We start from the raw sequence: 17,762 nt of genomic DNA, 5'->3' as shown, positions 1-17,762 counted from the left end.
GTTCCTAGATTGTTCCAAGCCGTTTCTCTGGTCAGCAGTTTGCCTGTTTTCAGTCCAGAGAACATGATCATGGAAACCTTCCCAGTGCCTGCTCTACGTTTGTCTGAATTAAGTTGCCTTCTCCTCCCAGCTCCTTGGCAAGAGAGAGGTGGGGAATACAGCAAGAAAAAGCCTGGGCTGTCTGACTGTTCTCCTGGTGTGATCAGCAGCCTCTGCACTGTGAGCCCAATGTTACACAGGACTCTGATGCTGTACAACCAAGTCCTCACCCGAGTCTGCTTCCACTGAGTGCTGCTCTGGGTCACAGAAACCAGGGGTGGCTGTCAGAAGGCAAAGGAAGCTGGAGCTGCCTGGTGCCAGCACCTGCAGAGCCCCTCACTGAGCACCTGCAGCTGGTCAGGGCCCAGCACCTCTGGGAGCTACTCCAGGTAGGTGACCAGTGTCTCTGATGAAGCGGCTGGTGAGCAGTGACAGTGCTGAGATGAGGTGACTGGAACGGGCGTTGCTGTGGCAGGGGTCACATGCACCCAGACACAAGGCACACACCCTGCAACAGTGGGTCTGGCTCACAGCTGCAGGGAAGCCCTCTGCAGCCTCTCAAACCAGGAGCTGAGACTTTGGCCCTTCAGCACCTGAAGACAGCTCAGCTCCCCAGCTGACGTCACTTGCTCGCAGACCGGTTTTGCTCTACACGTCACTGTTGACCTGTCACCTTACCAAAGACCATTGGGAACCCAGCACAGGAGGTAAACAGGATGAAAGGAGCAAACAACCTGTCAGCAAGCAGTAAAAGCTGATGGAGGTTCGCAGGGCTGTCTGAATCACCACCAAGTGCAGCGATAAGCTATGAACCCAGCTATCACCAACCACCACCACAGCAGCAATCTGCCAAACTCCACGTACCCAGGCTCTTTAGCCTTTCTTCTCTACTTACTGGTGGGCATTGTGCGAGTTTATCAGCTGCCACCAACTGCACATTCAAGTGTTTGCTCTGGGACTTCCCCCGGGATTTAATCAGTCGCTGCAGAACCTGACAGAGGGCAAGAGGAAGATGTGAGTTTAACCATCACAAACGCTTCACTGACACCCCAGCAGAGGATTCCCAAGTTCAGACATGCTCTGTTGTGTTTCAGGAGATGGATAAAACACTGTCCTTGAATACAAGCACAAACCTTTCCAATGAGCTCCCCTAGAGCTGCACCATTCCCTTCTGCAGCAGGTTTGATCCCCTGCAAGTATTTCATGTGCCAGGTGAGTAGAGATTTCACTTGAATTAACAGGTTATTTTTAACAGATGTAATCTTCTAGGGGACCACTAAATATAAATTATCTATCTACAGAATTCCACTGGGCTGACTGGAGGACAACAGCAGCAGCATGTCAGGTTGTGTGGCAGTGACAGGGTCACGGAACCTGTTCAGAGCAGCTCTTTGGGTACAGGGGGTGTTCTGCACACACAGCTCTCTCCTTCCCTGTGTTCAATGCTAGAATTGAAGGGGTGGAAAAGTCAGGAATCCCAGACTCCCCCTGTGAAGTTTGGAAGGGAATGGCAGGATCACAGAACAAGAGCTCGACTGTTAATTTGGAAGGACCTCTAGAGGTCTCTGTGCCAAGGCCTCCGAAAAGGAGTGACCAGGCTCTGTCCTGACTTCAGGAGGCCACAAAGGCAGACAGGCTTTGTTTGTGACCAACAGCTGCCTCTAACTGCCTGGGGAGTGGGCAAAGGGCTGGGGGTCTTCTCCAGAGCTCAGCCCAAGGTTAGGGCTCGGGAAGGGACAACCCAGAACTACAGCTGCCTTGGGGCAGGGGGCTGCAAGGGGACTGACTGCCAAGGGGAACCAAGAGCTGTGGAAAGAATTTACTCTTCAGGGATCTTTCTCACCTGCTGAACTGGTGGGTGCCTCACCTAAGGCTCAGCCTAAGGCTAGGCTCAAGCTTAGGGCAGAAGAAAGGAACTGCATCAAACATCCCCTTGTCGAGACCTCGATCCACAACTTTCCCTTCTCTTTACCCCCCTCCCCCCCCCCCTTAATTTCTGCAGGGATGGCACAGCCCCTCCCACAGCCCCCTCCCAGGCCCCTCCAACACACATTTCAAGGGTGAGGCACGTTACCTTTGGAGAAGACACTTTAACGTGGACAATAATGGGTGCTAAAGACGTCTTGATGAGCTGTGCAGGGTGGTTGATGGTGTCTGCATCCAGCACAACCAGCTGCAAGGACCGTGCCAGCTCAAAGATTCTCTCAATCTCACTCTGCACTTCAGCTGGCAAAGGAGAACAAAGCAGGTGAGAGCCCCTCAAGCCCAGTTTCCCTCAGACAGAAATACCACCTCTCCTTTGTTTCCATGGACTGTGTGCACTTGGTACACAAACTCCCTGAATTGATGTGTCACTTCCAGAGAAGAACCTGTCCCTCAAGGCAATTCTTCCAATAAATACTGCCTTGGGGAGAATTCTGTTGCCTGAAAATACCCCCCACACACACTGGATTAATGTATAATATCCATGCATTTAAGCCCTGAGTACAATTACATGCATGTTTCTGTTAGCACAAAACACACTTTAGTGTAGTTTCCCAAACTCAGGAGCCCTGAGATTGATGGCTTCAGGCAAAGTGATATATTGGTATCACTTAAACCCTTCTTGTTCTTGGATTGCAGTTCTGCTTTAAGTTAAACAAGAGCCTGTGAGGAGCACAGCTGTGACCCCCTAATTCTATAAGCACAAAGATTTGTTTATGATAAATAACTGACAGGGTATTATTTAAGATGACACTAATGGCAACGCTCCCACCTGGAGCACTTTTGTTTGGAGAAACAAAAAGAGACATTTATTTCCATGTAAATTGTATTTCTTGTATTCATTGTTCTGATCCTTCTTAATCACACACATGTGATCAGTTTTAAACAGACAAGCTCAGAGCAAAGCAAAGCCTCTAAGTTATACCACAACAGAGCTGTATGACAGCTTCTTCCTGGGAAGACCAAAAGCCAATACTCCAGCTCTCCACCCTTGGAAAGAAATAGAACTTCACCAGGCTGAGCTAAGTCAGCAGCCTGGCCATGGAGAAGAGAGTGGGGACACCCCAGTCTCTGCTCCCATGGCTGAACAGGAAAACCAGCTGCAGTGGTTCAGCATAAACACAAAACCAGTCCCAGGGTGGGAATATGATGCCTTCTTGGCCAGGCAAGGTGAAACTTCTCCAGCACCTGGTGATGTGGAATTCACAGGGCTGAGAAGAGGGAGCAGAGAGGCCAACTCACCTTGGGAGGGAGCAGCACTGCACCTGTACTCTGGCCCCAACTCTTCTTTGGCAAAGAACAGCCCTGAGACTGCTTGCCACAGCCTGGGTCACTGCTGAGGGCAAAGCTGCCACAGCACAGTGCTCTGCTGCGTTCCCCAGGCAGGCACAACGTGTCTCTGGCTGGAGCAGGTGAAATTCAGAACCAGACATAACAATGCAGCTGCAGAACTGGTGTCCTGAGGGCTGGAACCCTGTCACTCCCCTCCAGCACACACCAGGTTCAGAATGACAGGTCTGTCAATGTCTTACCTAAACTGGATCTCGTATTTGACCGCTCAATTATTGCCCTCTTGCTTGGATTGTTTAGAACAGACCTCTTAGCAAGAGAAATGTCAGCTGTCACTCTAGTTATTGATATCCTATGAGGAAGAACACAGGACAGAACAAAACCACAGCAGTCAGATTGGCAGTGCACTGTGCATGGTTTACAGCTACATTCCATTCCAAAGTGCAAATACAGTAAAACACCACTCAGACACCTTTTACAGCTGAGTTATGGCATCACTAAAGATCAACTAAAGAGAAATGCTGCATATGTAAAGTATTTTCTGCTCCTTGTACTGCTGTGGACACTGGCATACAGCTTCTGCCATGCTACCCAATGCATTGGGGAGTGTTTGTCCTCCCAACTCATCTCCCACATGAATTTACTCCAGGTTAGGGGAGCCTTAGGGCATACAGAGCAACAGAGTCCTAACAGTAACAGCAGAGTAACAGTGCTTCCCCTCCCCAATGGTCAAACCACTGGAGAGGTGAGGAAGGGCCGTGCCTGGACATCAGAGTGGAGCATGTTCCTGGTGCCTGTGAGGCCCTGAGCAGAGCTGCTCACCTGGGGAGACTGGTCCTCCCACACAGGCTCTCCTTTCTGGACAGGGAGCTGTGCTGATGGGCACAATCACCTGGCTCCTGCTTGCAAGGAGAGGAGCAAGCTGAGCCACAGCCTCTGAGCTGCTGGAGCCTCCTCTGTGACTTAAGGAAGGTGATTTGAGAGGTCACTTCAACAGGGACAATAAGAAGATGAAAGGTTATAGAAGAAGGACCATGCTATCACTTCATGTAAACCCTCAGGAGGGGGTTTACATCAAGCCCACCTATGGAGGAGGTTTACATCAGCCCCACTCAGGAGGGGCTTTACATCAAGCCCACCTAGAGGGGCTGCAATGAGCCCAAGAACCACAAATACAGAAGGGAAAGCAAGCTGGGAGTGACTGGCAGCTATCCCATGGGTGTGGGATTCAGGCAGCTCTAAGTGACATTATCAGATGGGGCAAAAGGAAGTGAAAGTCTTTTCTGTGTAATAAATATTTTTATTGCCAGGAAGTACAGTAGAGACCTAAAGTGTAAACAAGCTTAAGAAAGAGATGGGATAAATGAATAGCTCATGGGTCCAGAAGTGAGGATAAAGCAGAGAGGTCCAGATGGCACCTCTGGCTCAGGGAACACCCGGATCTCTGACTGCTGGAGTCACAGATGTGCATCAGAAGAAGGACCACACGTGCCCACCTCCTGTGCCAGATGTAAGGGGCATCTCAATCTTCCCCAGCAAGAACTAACCCCAAGCATCACCACTGCTGAAAGACATTAAGACAAGGACGTGCCCTTGCTGAGCTTTGTTTATGGGGTGCAGAGAGCCCAGCTTGGCCTATGCAACACTGGCTGAACACAATGCATGTAGAACATGACTGAGAGCCTCAGCAGCAGCCCTTCCCTGAACACCTTGTGCCAGCCAAGCTTCAGCAGCCCTCTGGCCTGCCCTTCAGTTCACTGGCCACAAGAGCATGGTGCAGTTACAAAAGGGGGAGCTGACAGAAGCCAAACAGCTTAAGAGACAGAAGGAGTCCTGCTAGTTCAAGCCTTGCTGAAGTCTTTTAAAGCTCCTCCATGGACAGTCATTTCCTTTCCTGGTAACGTGGACCTGTCACGAAGTTGCAGAAGGCATAGGAAGACAGGAGAAGAAAGGGCTGGGGACTGTGAAGCCATAACAGTTGGCAGGAGAACCAAGAAGCAGCTGAGGTGCCTGGAAAGGAATTTAATTCATTTTTCTGAAGTTACTCAGAGCTAAAGGCAGTTTTACCAGCTTGCTCGTGGCACTGACTTTTTCTCAGTGCTGAAATTAATTCCATACTTCTACCTGATCCAGCTGCTAACACTGCTAATGGGAAGAGGCTTTCACCCAAAAACCCCAACACACCCCACTCCAGGCAGCATCTCTCCCTTCTGCCCCTCTGCAGAGCAAGGGCACGGGGGAAGAGAGAAGAGCAAGGCAGGAGGCAGCCCTGCCCCCCAGCTGATGAAGCAGCCCAAGTGGGTGCATCTGAGTGTGCTTTACATTTTCTTCTTTGCATTGAGGCACCACTGACCTCCCTGGGTGAGAGCTCTGCTGTGTACAGTCTCACACAGGGTGTAAAAATACACCTCAAGGAGTATATATTCCCAGCAACCACAGTGTGGCAACTGGAGATGACTTCTCCCTCCCCATTGCCACGGTTTCCTACAGAGAACAATGACTCCCCATTACCACCAGCATACACAGAGCTGACAGACAGGTGCCAACAGCTGGAAGACAACATGTGCTGGGGTTCTGTACCTACACCACCAGGCATGGGGTCACACAGTGAGCTGTGGTGCAACCAGGGCAGTCACACTGCTCAGTGGGGAGGGGACAGCAGGCACTGATGGGATGCACAAACAGCTCAGAAGGACAAATTCAACCTCAGGCTGCCACACTCAGTGCTTCAGCTGCCAGGGTTTAGACCCATTTGTGATACCTGCTAAAATCCCTTCAGCTGGGGAATTAAAAAGAGAGGAGGAGGTGGGAATTTCTGCACACAAGTTGGTCATTCAACACTTTCTTTGTCTACACCACTCAGGGGTTAGGTCAGCATTGCCACCTCCTCATGGAACCCCAGAGGGAACCTCGACCATAAATCCTACTACACCTCTTCTTAGCATCAGGACACCTATTTTTGCTCTCCTATGGCCAATGTTTTAGGTATTTTCCAACCTGATGCACTGTTACAGACCAGCTAGCACAGCACAAGCTCCTTCTCACAGCTAGAATATCCTGAAGAACGTAGGATAAAGGGAGGGGAAAACCTCCCAAAGATGCAGCAGACACCTATAACCACTGACAAGCTCCAGTGGAAAGGAAGAGATGCCATGGACCCAGCCTATGTTCCTGGCAAAGAAACCCCAGTGAGCCATTCCCAGCTCATCAGAAGATAGTTGGTGTTCCAGCTGAACAAGATGAGCCCTCCTTTACCATTTCTGCTGGCATGCCTTTTTCTGTTCTTTACTTCTCAGCATTGCCTTCTTCAAGCTGCCTTTTTCAGTCTTTCTGATGACTGGAACATTTATTTAAATATTAACATTTAAATATTACATATTTAGTTTTAAAATAGATAATATTTAATGAGGACCTGGTTTTTCTCAGGTGTTGGTCTGAAGCACTGTTACTGCACCCTGTTGAAACTGGCTGTTTTCCCATACTTCACTCAGGGCTGGGGTGGGATTAGTTTTATTTAGAGAACACCCTTGTGTAAAGGAGCCTGGATCTCCACAAAAGGTGCTGGAATAAACCTTCAGCATGAAATCAGGAGGCACTTGATGGCTCAGTGTCAGCTGCTCCAGCTGCACACACTTTTGGACCCAATGGTTACCAATGTTCTCACCCCCAAAGGGCTGTGAATAAAACTCTACTTCTACATGCAATCAGTCATGCTTTCTCAACTTCCCCATTCACAGAAGGACCTGGACAGCTCTTACAGACACACAGACAAGCAATCCAGCCATTGAATTCACCCAGCATGCAGTCAGCTGGGGGCTCAGCAGAGCCAGGAGCTGGGCTCTGCCTGCTGCTCTCTGGGTTCCCCACTGAGCCAGGGGCACAGGCTGCACCCCAGGGCAACACTAAACCCCCAGCCTGGTCATGTCATCTTTAAAGCCACCCTGGCACTTTCCCTGTGCCCCCATCACCCTGCATCTAGGTTTCTCCTGTAACATCAGGCTGGGAAGATACTGAGGCAGAATCATTAATTAACTTCCAGAAACCCTACTAGAGACACAGCAGATAGAAGACACATGCACTTCCAGCAAGGTATTAGCTGTGTCCCACCCCACTGCCAGCTGTGTGTCAGGAGGGGTACCAAGCCAGTCCATCACTTCTGAACATGCACCAGTCTTCTTGCATTGAAAATGAAACCAAATCACCAAGCTGTTAGTAACACACAGGGAAAATAAAGCATGAAAAGGACAGTGTTTCTCACCTCCCATCAAACCTGTGCTTCAGGAAGTCAAAGAGAGCTTTCTGCATCATGTCTGTCACCTTTGCAGAGGTGAGGAAGATTGAGCAGGGAGGATTGACAGGGAGAAAAAGAAGTCAAAAGTAAGGAGAGAGGTAAGTAGAAGGCAAGGGTGCTGCCTGCAATCAATACCTTTATAGGTGGCAATCATTTCATTTCCAGGCTCTTGGCAGCACACTTTGTAACAAATACCAGGGGGTTTCCTGACTCATTCTCCAAAATGCAGGATGGAGGATGGGAGAGCTGTCACTCTGCTCTCACCCTGATGTGCACCAAGGCATCAGAGCACACCCCCCTCCCCTCCACAGCAAGGCCATCCCAACAGGCTCCACAACATGCTGGGAGCATCTGGGACTCTTGGGGCTGAACAGATCACTGGGGTTTGTCCTGCAGGAGCGTTATGAGAACTGGCTTGAAACTGTGGTGGATGCTCCTGTGGTGGATGTTCCTGTGGTGGATGACTCTGAACAGAACAACCAACTTCAGAGGGCTATAAGCAGACAAAAAGGATGTTTCCATTCCTGTATGAGGGAAAGCAGGTGAGAGAAGCTCAGCCTCAACAGTTGTCAGCTACTTTGAGTGAGCTCCTTGTCCCTTTCAGGACAACTCAGGCTGCCACCTATTACCTGCCAGTGTAGACAGGAACTCAATCACAGCTCCCCAGGCCTCTGGCAGTTTACCTCTCCCAGGTTGTCTTTCAAAATGGTTCTTACAGGATTTAGTCAGAAAAAAAGAAACAGCCAAAAAAGAGCTTTCCCTGGAGGCTGCAAAGTCAGATGGACATGTTTCTGTTAGGCAGCCCACTGTTTGTACCTGTGTTACCAGTTACACACCTCTGCATGTTCAGGATGTATGGTTTTCTTAAACAAAGGAGGGGCAGTGTGTTTGGAGAGGTATGTACTGATCCCTCCATCCCCTCAGAACTGGACAGTCCCTAGGCAAATTAATCTGTGGCACAGCCCCATGAAAGCCAACAGGTGACATTTTAAGCTTGTTGAGAAACATCACCACAGAATAAGAGAGGCAGAGAGTAGAACACCAAGTACCTACTTCCTGCTTTGCTAAAGGACATTTCCAATCCTTCTTACAAAAACCCCAACCCCAGAACACTCCATCATGCCAGTAATGGTACCACATTGTAATGATCCAAAAAGAACCATTCCAGTATGTGTAATAATACCCTCCAAAGGGCTAACAACATTAATTAAGCTAAATGAAGTGTATCTCTGATTTCATGTTCGTGTTGATTGGGTAACAGATGGTTAAGTTCACCACAAGGCCTGTGCTTGCTGATTTCAAGCTGCAGCAGTCCTGAGGCAGGGGTGTGCTGTGCAGCCCTGCATGTCATCATGCCTACTGACACCCTGAACAGAGGCAGGTGATTCACACGTGTTAAAGGCTTCCTGACATGTTTCAATACGCTAATTATCTTTAAAAAGTGCATGTCAGGAAAACATGCTGCAATAACAACCATCAGCTCCCAGACCCAGCTTTGGGTGCTGGAGAACAGGGCTGATGCACTGCAGTAGCTCAGCCACTCCACTTGCCCACACTGAGCTTGATGGGAAGAGGTGAAGCTTTTTTAAGTCAAAAAAGGAGAAGAATGGGGAAGCTTCTTCAAAATGTTTGCTAATTAAGATCAAAGCATGTGCTAGTTGGTCTAAAACGTTACAGGTTTCCAGCAGGTGAGCTAGTTAACTTGGCTACTCCAACTTCTTATAGCAGACACAATTCTCTTCTTATTATGTGATTTAATCCATGACAACTGTACTGAAAGTAACAATGTGCATCATGTTTGAAGCAGTAAAACAGCAACAAGAGCACCAGTGTACTTATGTTTCCTACCCTGAGGCACCAGGAGTAACAGGGAACTGTGCAAGGTAGGAAAGAATTCAGCTGGTGCCTTCCCTGAGCAGTGCAAGGCACTCACTATGCTCTTTGCCCCTATATTTTGCACAATTATTTAAGCTAAGATCACAAAACAGCTGCCCTGGATCACAGGCACTATGGAAGATTCTAGATAACCCCCCACTAGCTGGAAATAGCTGGCATACACACCTCATAGCCCTTCAGTGATGGGCCCACCAGGACAACAGGTCTCATGGAGGGGACGACATCGTAGGGGGGAACGTGCTCTGTCTGGAACAACAACAACAACACCCTTCAGATCATCAGCCACAACACAAGAGCTGGGAGAAAAGCCTGGGAATTACAGATTAAGAGTGAAATAAACTCAAATGGAAACAAAAGGACTACTCACCACTTTTTGTTTCTGTTTTGCTAAAAGACCAAATGAGAACTTGGTTATAAAAGAGACCACACACTGTGTGCAACCACCACAACACGTGCAAGCAAACACCCCTCTGGCAACGGGCTTTCAGTCCCTCTTGGAGCAATTCCCCTTTGGTCAGCCCTGGTTAATCTGGTCATTCATTCTGTTCTGGGGCAGCTGCCACTTTCCCCCAAGATTTCTTTCCCTTAGCAACTACTGCATAGCTAGAAATAGCTGCCTTGCCCTTTCTCCACCTCCCCATGCAAGCACTTTGCTGTGAAACATCTTAATAACCCAGCAAAGGGAAGGGGGGAGGGGGGGGAACCTGCATTTTTTGGATATAGTTTTTAAAATAGAAGTATTAGAAATAGCAAGAGGTTGCTTAAAGAGAGTTCTGCCTTACCTGTGGCAGTGGGTGTGGCTCGAAACGTGCCAGACACCATTTCTCCAAGGCTTGAAGAAGAATTTCCACTTGATTTCCTATGGGATCAGAAAGAGCCCTGTTAACACCAAGCACCCAGAGATGGGAAGGAGGGAGGCTTTAGGCAGCAGCTCTGAAAGGAGAGTCATCACCCACAGTCCTGCAGAAGGAAGCTGTGGTCAGAGCCTCTGCTCAGGGTCTGTGGGGACAGGACAAGGGGTGATGGGCTCAAGTTGGAGCACAGGGAGTTCCCCCCCAATGTGGGGAAGAACTTCTTGCCAGTGAGGGTGAGGGAGCCCTGGGCCAGGCTGCCCAGGGGGTGTGGAGTCTCCTTCTCTGGAGAGATTCCAGCCCCGTCTGGACACCGCCCTGTGTGCCCTGTCCTAGGGACCCTGCCTGGGCAGGGGGTTGGACCCCATGGGCTCTGGAGGAACCTTCCAACCCCTACAGCTCTGTGATCCAATGTGATTCTGTGTAGAAGGCCAGGCAGAGACATGGGCAAACCAAAGTGTAAGCAGACCTCCACGCTGGGAAGAGCTGTGTGCAGGCTGCCAGGGGAGAGCAGGTTCCAGGACAGACAGAGCAAAGCTCTGTGCTGTGATCTGCCCACAGCCTGGGAAGCAGAGTCACAGGAATCTGCTCAACCTCTGCATGAGACCCCCAGCCAGCACTCCTCCATCCTGCTGGCTCTCTCAGGAGATCTTCACCGTGGTTTAAGTAGTTCTCAGTGTGTAGCATGAGCGGTTTAGGTAGCTCCTTTGTCCCCATTCCCTTGGAGGCAGGCTGCTCTGCCCTGCTCCTGCCCTCTCTCTCCCTCTGCCATGCACCCAGCACAGCTGCTCCTGCAGCAAACCTGCAGCACACTGGGAAAGGAAACTGGTTTGGGGAGGGGGAAGAGGTTCAGGAGAACCAGCTCTCTAACTCAGCTCAGTGCACAGGCAGCTGGATGTGAGGAGGGAAGGAAAGCAGAGGACTGCTTCAGCAACCTGATTACTGCACATGACACATCCCCACAGAACCACCCAGGTCTCTAGCCCAGTGGCTGGTACTTCTCCTCCCACAGAGACTGACCCAAGAGAGGATGCCAGTCCCAGGTGGGAATTCACCCTTGCTCTGTTCCCATGTGCTCTCCAGAGCAGGGACTGTTCAGTCCTGGACTTGGCAAATCCTTTGCAAACATACTGGACTCCAGAAACCCTCTTTAATGCTGGACTTGTCACTGCCTTACTGAGACAAAACTGCAATTCCTCTCCATCCCAGGGTGCCTCAGTATCACAGCTTTTAGGGGAATCTTAAGGTACAGGGAGAGGGAAAAGAAGGGAGAGGGAAAAGAAGGGAGAGGGAAAAGAAGGGAGAGGGAAAAGAAGGGAGAGGGAAAAGAAGGGAGAGGGAAAAGAAGGGAGAGGGAAAAGAAGGGAGAGGGAAAAGAAGGGAGAGGGAAAAGAAGGGAGAGGGAAAAGAAGGGAGAGGGAAAAGAAGGGAGAGGGAAAAGAAGGGAGAGGGAAAAGAAGGGAGAGGGAAAAGAAGGGAGAGGGAAAAGAAGGGAGAGGGAAAAGAAGGGAGAGGGAAAAGAAGGGAGAGGGAAAAGAAGGGAGAGGGAAAAGAAGGGAGAGGGAAAAGAAGGGAGAGGGAAAAGAAGGGAGAGGGAAAAGAAGGGAGAGGGAAAAGAAGGGAGAGGGAAAAGAAGGGAGAGGGAAAAGAAGGGAGAGGGAAAAGAAGGGAGAGGGAAAAGAAGGGAGAGGGAAAAGAAGGGAGAGGGAAAAGAAGGGAGAGGGAAAAGAAGGGAGAGGGAAAAGAAGGGAGAGGGAAAAGAAGGGAGAGGGAAAAAACCCCTCACAACCTGAGGAACATAACAGCTGGGGGAGAAATCAGCAGGTTTTGAGCTTTCCAAAAGTCAGGAAGGCACATTGCTCTCTTACTTCTCATGGCCAATACCCAACACAACCACTCTCTGCAAATACAGCTTTTCATCTGGAATCCCAAACCAAACACTCCTCCAACTGCAATAAAGAAAGAATCAGGTGACCTTTGAAGATATTGCCCAGGGTCAGAAAGGATTTGAAATGATTTTAGAAGGTTCCAGCATCCTCACCCTCCATGGAAACGGCCTCTCTTCTGCTCCTGCTGGATGCGGATGTTCTCCAGGCGGAGCGGGCTCGGAATGAAGCCGATCTCGCAGCCCTCCTTCACCAGCCTGCCTATCCACCAGTCGTTGTTGTATTTCTGCAAGACAGAAAGGTCATTGGCTTCCCCCCAAAAGCTGCCACGGCCAAAGCTGCCTTTCTTCTGTCATCCACAGTCCTTGACTCCACACCAGACTCACCCTGAAGCCCGGGTGCTGGGCAGCTGGTGTGATTTTAAGCTGAGTTGGAAGGTGCTCTGTAGTATCTGGGGGGTTGGTGTCTTCATGGCCAGAGTGGAAAGCAGCCTTATGTGTGGCAGCCCTGCCTCACCTCTGGACTGCCCCAACACGTCCTACTCGGACTTCTCCTCTCATGTCCCCAACTAAGATGCTGATTGTGACGGTCATTTGATGAGCCAAACCAAGCCTGGTGAACTGAGGCCACTGAACTACCTCACAGCAGCCAGGTAAAGCAGTCAAACACAAAACACCACCAGAGAGAGTGGTGAGGGGCTGGAAGGGGCTGCCCAGAGAGGGGGTGGGTGCCCCATCCCTGGGGGTGTTCCAGGCCAGGTTGGCTGGGGCCCTGGGCAACCTTGTGTAGCTCCAGGCCTGGAGGTTGGTGTCCCTGCCTGTGGCAGGGGGTTGGAGCTCTGTGACCCCTGGGGTCCCTTCCAACCCAGACCAGTCTGGGATTCTAACACCTTTAAAACCTCACACTCTGCTACACTCCATCAGGTACTTCAGGCTTCAAACCAAACATTACTTTTCACAACAGACCCTGGAGTGATTAAAACCAGCACAAGTGTATCAATTCTGTTTGCATGGCTCAAGGAAGAAGTTATCACAGAAGCCTCCTCTTAAAAACCATTGATTCTCTTGGCTCTGGATTTGGAAGCACAGGAATGCTGTGTCCTAGTTGTGAAAGCTACCACAGCACCTAAGTGAAGTCTCTGAAACACACAGGGCCTCTGAACAACAAATTAGCCTTTTTATTGCCCATACTGCACTCAAATATTAAAAGCTAAAGGAAGTGCAATGCTTGCACCCTCCTCTAGCAAACCTGTCCTCCTTCTATAGCTGCCATTTGTGCAACAGGTTCCTTTACTTGATCATTTCAACCTGCCAAGCAGCTATCCCTCATGCTGCTATGCCCCTGCTGCAGACAATGTCAGGAAGCAAAGCTTATAAATATTTTGCTTCTGCTGAAGCTGACAGAGCTATTTATGTTCTGTAAAGCCAACACAGCCTTCAGGATCTGTGGCAAGGCAGCCAAATCAATCAATGGATGTAAAGCACTGTAAAACCCGAGGCCTGTGAGCATTCCCCAGCCTATTTTGGTTCTAAATATACAGCTTGAAGATGGGGACCTCTCCTCCATTAGCAGGTCAGAGACCCCTGAGTGATGCCTCTAGATCTAACGCCGCTGCGAGGAACGAGGGGCTATTTGCATGAGGTCATTACCTCCCATATGTTACTCTCTGCATCCAGCACGTGGGAGGACTCCAGTTCATCCCCATTGGTTGCCATGCCTGTGATTTCCTCTGCATTGTCAGTAATTGTTGCCACTTCATCTTTTAAGCAAGCACATAATGTATAGTCTTGTAGGAGAGGGATGAGACATACAGGACACGTTCTCAATATAGCAACTCATCAGTTGCTGCTGCTGTTTCATCCTGTCAGCAGCCTGACCTTACTTCTTACCTAGTTCAGTGTTATTCTAAGATCTGGGACCAGGCTTGTTCTAGTCCAAGCAAGCCTGACAGATCACTGAAAAACAAACTGTGCAAAGCCTCTTTCCATGCAGCCACAGACTCCAGCATGGGAACCATTCCCAGAATCCTACTGAGTTACAGCCACAGCTCTGGGCAAGCTGAAGGCTTCAGCGTTAGCAAAGACACCAGGCTGACCCCCTAGCAAAGCCCAAATACTGGCAAGCCTGATGGCTTAGTGACAGCACAATCCCAGCCTTTCAGATCATAGAATCCCAGACTGGTCTGGGTTAGGAGGGACCCCAAGGGTCCCAGAGCTCCAACCCCCTGCCACAGGCAGGGACACCAACCTCCAGGCCTGGAGCTACACAAGGTTGCCCAGGGCCCCAGCCAACCTGGCCTTGAACACCCCCAGGGATGGGGCACCCACCCCCTCTCTGGGCAGCCCCTTCCAGCCCCCTCACCACTCTCTCTGCAAAGAACTTCCCCCTAAGATCTCCTCTAACCCTTCCCTCCTCCAGCTTCACTCCAGCCCCTTGTCCTGCCAGTCTCTGCCCTTTAACAAGCTGATTCCCCTCCTGTTTCTCTGCACAGTTACCCCCATGGTTACACAGGACAGTGTGTACTACACAGGTGGTAGTACACCAGGTAGGGCACATTCCTGGTGAGGATGGAAAACATCAGGGAAGGTGGCTGAGAAAGTGATCCCAGTGCTGTAGCAGATGCAGCTGCCTGCACCCAGCTCCAAGTGCTGGGTAAGGACCCTCTCCTGAGGAGAGGCAGGGATAGGAAGTGGGGTACATCAAGGGGGGTCGGGTGCAGTGCTACAGAGAACCCATTCTTAGGGAGTGAGGAGGGGGCACCTGATTCTGCATGCAGGGCTGGGCAGATTCAGAGCTCCCCTTCCTCAGCAGGGGTTTGTTCCACACAAACATGACATAGAAAGTAACACACAAAAAAAACCCCAACAAAAAAATCCAATTCCAACTTCCACCTGCTTGCAGCAAATGGAGAGGAATGGAACAAGGGAATCAACTGCCTCTCCTGGGTCCTCCTCAGGGAGAACAACATTTCAAGGGACCCCCACCTCACTGTACCACCAATCTCTGGCTCCAGAGGTGGGGAAGCAGGTGTTTTCCTCCTAAATGTGCTCAGCCTAAGGGAGATCTCAGCTCTGAAGCGATGACAGACACATTTCAAAAGAGAGAGGCAAATAAATGAGGGCTGAGCACCCTAAAATAAACCCAGAGTGCAGAGATGAAAAAAGGCTTTTGGAAGCCACAAGCCCATGTTCAAATCCACCAAACAACAGGGGGTTATGGAAATTTGGAGGATGCACTTCAGATGATAAAATTGCAGAAATTATGCCCAACATGCAATGAAACACCTTTTTCTCCACCAAAGCCATACTCAGGGCCCATTTATTCCCATTTGCTTTCCCTTGTTCTTGTTCTGCTGTATGACCCTAAGCCTCACCTCCCCCTGTACAAGCCCACCTGGTGCTTTAGGAAGTCCTGGTGTAGGCTGGTGCTACTCCACTTTCTCATCAATAGAGCTGCTTTCTATTCTGCAATCTCTCATCCATCTCAAGCTCCATTTGATGGAAACAATCTCAATCTACCATGTTGAAAGGTATTTAATATACAGCAAGGTGGTATTTCCTTCCTGACACATGAAAATCCAACAACCATTGGTCACATCAAGCATTTAAAAAGGGCAAGATCATCACCCTAGGGTGCTGGAACTCTATAAAGGCTGAAGTACCACCACAGTGTCAGTAACCCAAAGGATGCACTGTGCTCTCCTGCCTCCACCCAGCTCTTGGCTCTCTCTTTAGTCTGGTATGGCTCAACCCTGACTGCTGAAATAGTAGTAAAAATGTAAAAAATTCCCTTTTTCCCCTTGGTTTTACCTCTTTGATGTGTAGGAAGTCCTTGGCATCGAAAGAGATGGCAGTGCTTGGGACAGGAACATCTTCATCCAGAGCTCCACAGTAACTCACGTTAGTCTTAACGGCAAATGCTACTGGTTTGGACTACAAATAGAAACACACATCACAAACAGCAGAAACTCTTCTGAATGCAGAACTGATTTGCTGTATCAAACTACCAAAAGCCTAGCAGAGGTCATTAGCCAAACAGTTCAAAATTCAGACCTAATAATTTCAGCAGAGTTAGCCAGCAGAGTTTATTTCACTAGGGAAGATCCTCATTTTAACATTTATACTGTATTCCCCCAACATCTTGTCTGCAGATGACTTCACTCAATGGCCAAGCTATTTCATTAGACAGCATCACTGTTACAACCCCACAGCATGAGTTTCAACACTAAGTGAGTGATACATGCCACACAACTCAGGTATTCAAGCTGAAAAGAACAGACCTTTGCCCTTTCAAGCTGGATAGCTGCTTGCTGTTCCCTCTCCTGGCGGATTGCTTCCCTGTCTTCTTCCAGAGAGACATCAGAGTCTGACGGTCTGCTTGTGTACGAATCTGCTGAGCCCTGGGATGAAACACATGACACTAAGAACACACACATCAGCAGACAGACACCCCCCCTCTCCCCAGTCAGGTTCATAAAAGTACTCTGTACATACTTGTCTCTTGATTTCCCTGAGTGGCTTTTCCATACTGTTGCCAGCACAAAAACCGTGCAGGATTTAGCAGGGAAAGAATGTGGGTTTGTGGATCGGGTGCCCCAAGCCAAAGACAACAATCCCAAGAAAAACTTCTCTCTCTCTGCTTTCTTACCAATACAGTGAGATAAGTCTCCACCGTGGGCACTGCCCAGAAGTCTTTGTACCATTTAAATCCTGTTTGACAACCTTAGATTCAAGACTATCAAGGGCTAGGTCAAATCAAAGATAATTAAGGTATTACAGAGCTTGGTTAGAATCATCCCTCCCTGTAAGTGCAGGACCATTGTGTAAGGTCTCCCCTCCCTGCTGTGGCTGCCACTCATGTAAAGCTTTGTTCTGTGCCTCCAGAGAGGAAAAAAGGAGCAGAAGTCCCATTATTGAAAGCTACTCAGCAGGGCAACCCAGAAGCTATGCAAGGATATGAAATGAAACCAGCACATACAAGCAGGAGGAGAATGCAACAGCCCGCAAGGGACGGGCAAAGGTATCACCACAACTGGGACTGTTTGCCTGGGACATTATTCAGGATGCCTGGCAACATCTAAACTGGCTCCTCTCTTGTTTTTATAGAGCATCCTGACTGCAGCACCCTACACTGATGGTCTCTAGGTTTGCAGGGAGCCAACTGACAGACAGGGGTTTCATCCTGCAAAGCAGGGAAGGGAAGGGAATGTTCACTCAGGATCAATCTGGAATCACCAACCCCCTCCCAAACCTCAAACACACACTTGGCCCAGTAGCCCAGCAAGACAAGTTCCAGGAGCCCCACTGATGGAGGTGTGACCAGGGCAAGTAAATTCTCACCACAGGAGGAAACTCCTACAAAGATCTCCAAATCCTGAAGTCAAGGTCTAGCTTTCCACTCAAGGTAAATGACGAATGGGAAACATGTCCCAGGCAAATGGAACTTTTACCCATCAATTAATCCACCTGCCTGGTGAGCTTGGCCTTTGCTAAGCCCAGCCTGCAGCCTCACACGACCCGTTCTGCT

At 49.6% G+C, this 17,762-nt stretch overlaps 1 protein-coding gene across 2 annotated transcripts in view; it reads right to left on the bottom strand.

Moving 5' to 3' along the window:
- CACNB4 (calcium voltage-gated channel auxiliary subunit beta 4) overlaps nucleotides 1-17,762 on the bottom strand; it is a gene marked incomplete at its 5' end in the record, with an annotated part of 92,859 nt that overhangs the window by 11,368 nt on the left and 63,729 nt on the right. For both annotated transcript variants that reach the window (XM_084264768.1, XM_084264769.1), the window contains 10 exons: nucleotides 935-1,030; nucleotides 2,114-2,265; nucleotides 3,555-3,664; nucleotides 7,571-7,629; nucleotides 9,665-9,745; nucleotides 9,867-9,886; nucleotides 10,282-10,358; nucleotides 12,392-12,522; nucleotides 16,046-16,168; nucleotides 16,516-16,635. In XM_084264768.1, the coding sequence (XP_084120894.1) occupies nucleotides 935-1,030; nucleotides 2,114-2,265; nucleotides 3,555-3,664; nucleotides 7,571-7,629; nucleotides 9,665-9,745; nucleotides 9,867-9,886; nucleotides 10,282-10,358; nucleotides 12,392-12,522; nucleotides 16,046-16,168; nucleotides 16,516-16,635 (969 nt within the window). The remainder of the gene's footprint in view (nucleotides 1-934; nucleotides 1,031-2,113; nucleotides 2,266-3,554; nucleotides 3,665-7,570; nucleotides 7,630-9,664; nucleotides 9,746-9,866; nucleotides 9,887-10,281; nucleotides 10,359-12,391; nucleotides 12,523-16,045; nucleotides 16,169-16,515; nucleotides 16,636-17,762) is intronic.

The sequence above is a fragment of the Gallinula chloropus genome, assembly GCF_964237585.1.
Source record: "Gallinula chloropus genome assembly, chromosome: 5".
NCBI classification, from domain to species: Eukaryota; Metazoa; Chordata; class Aves; order Gruiformes; family Rallidae; genus Gallinula; species Gallinula chloropus.
This window is presented reverse-complemented; position numbering and strand designations above follow the sequence as displayed.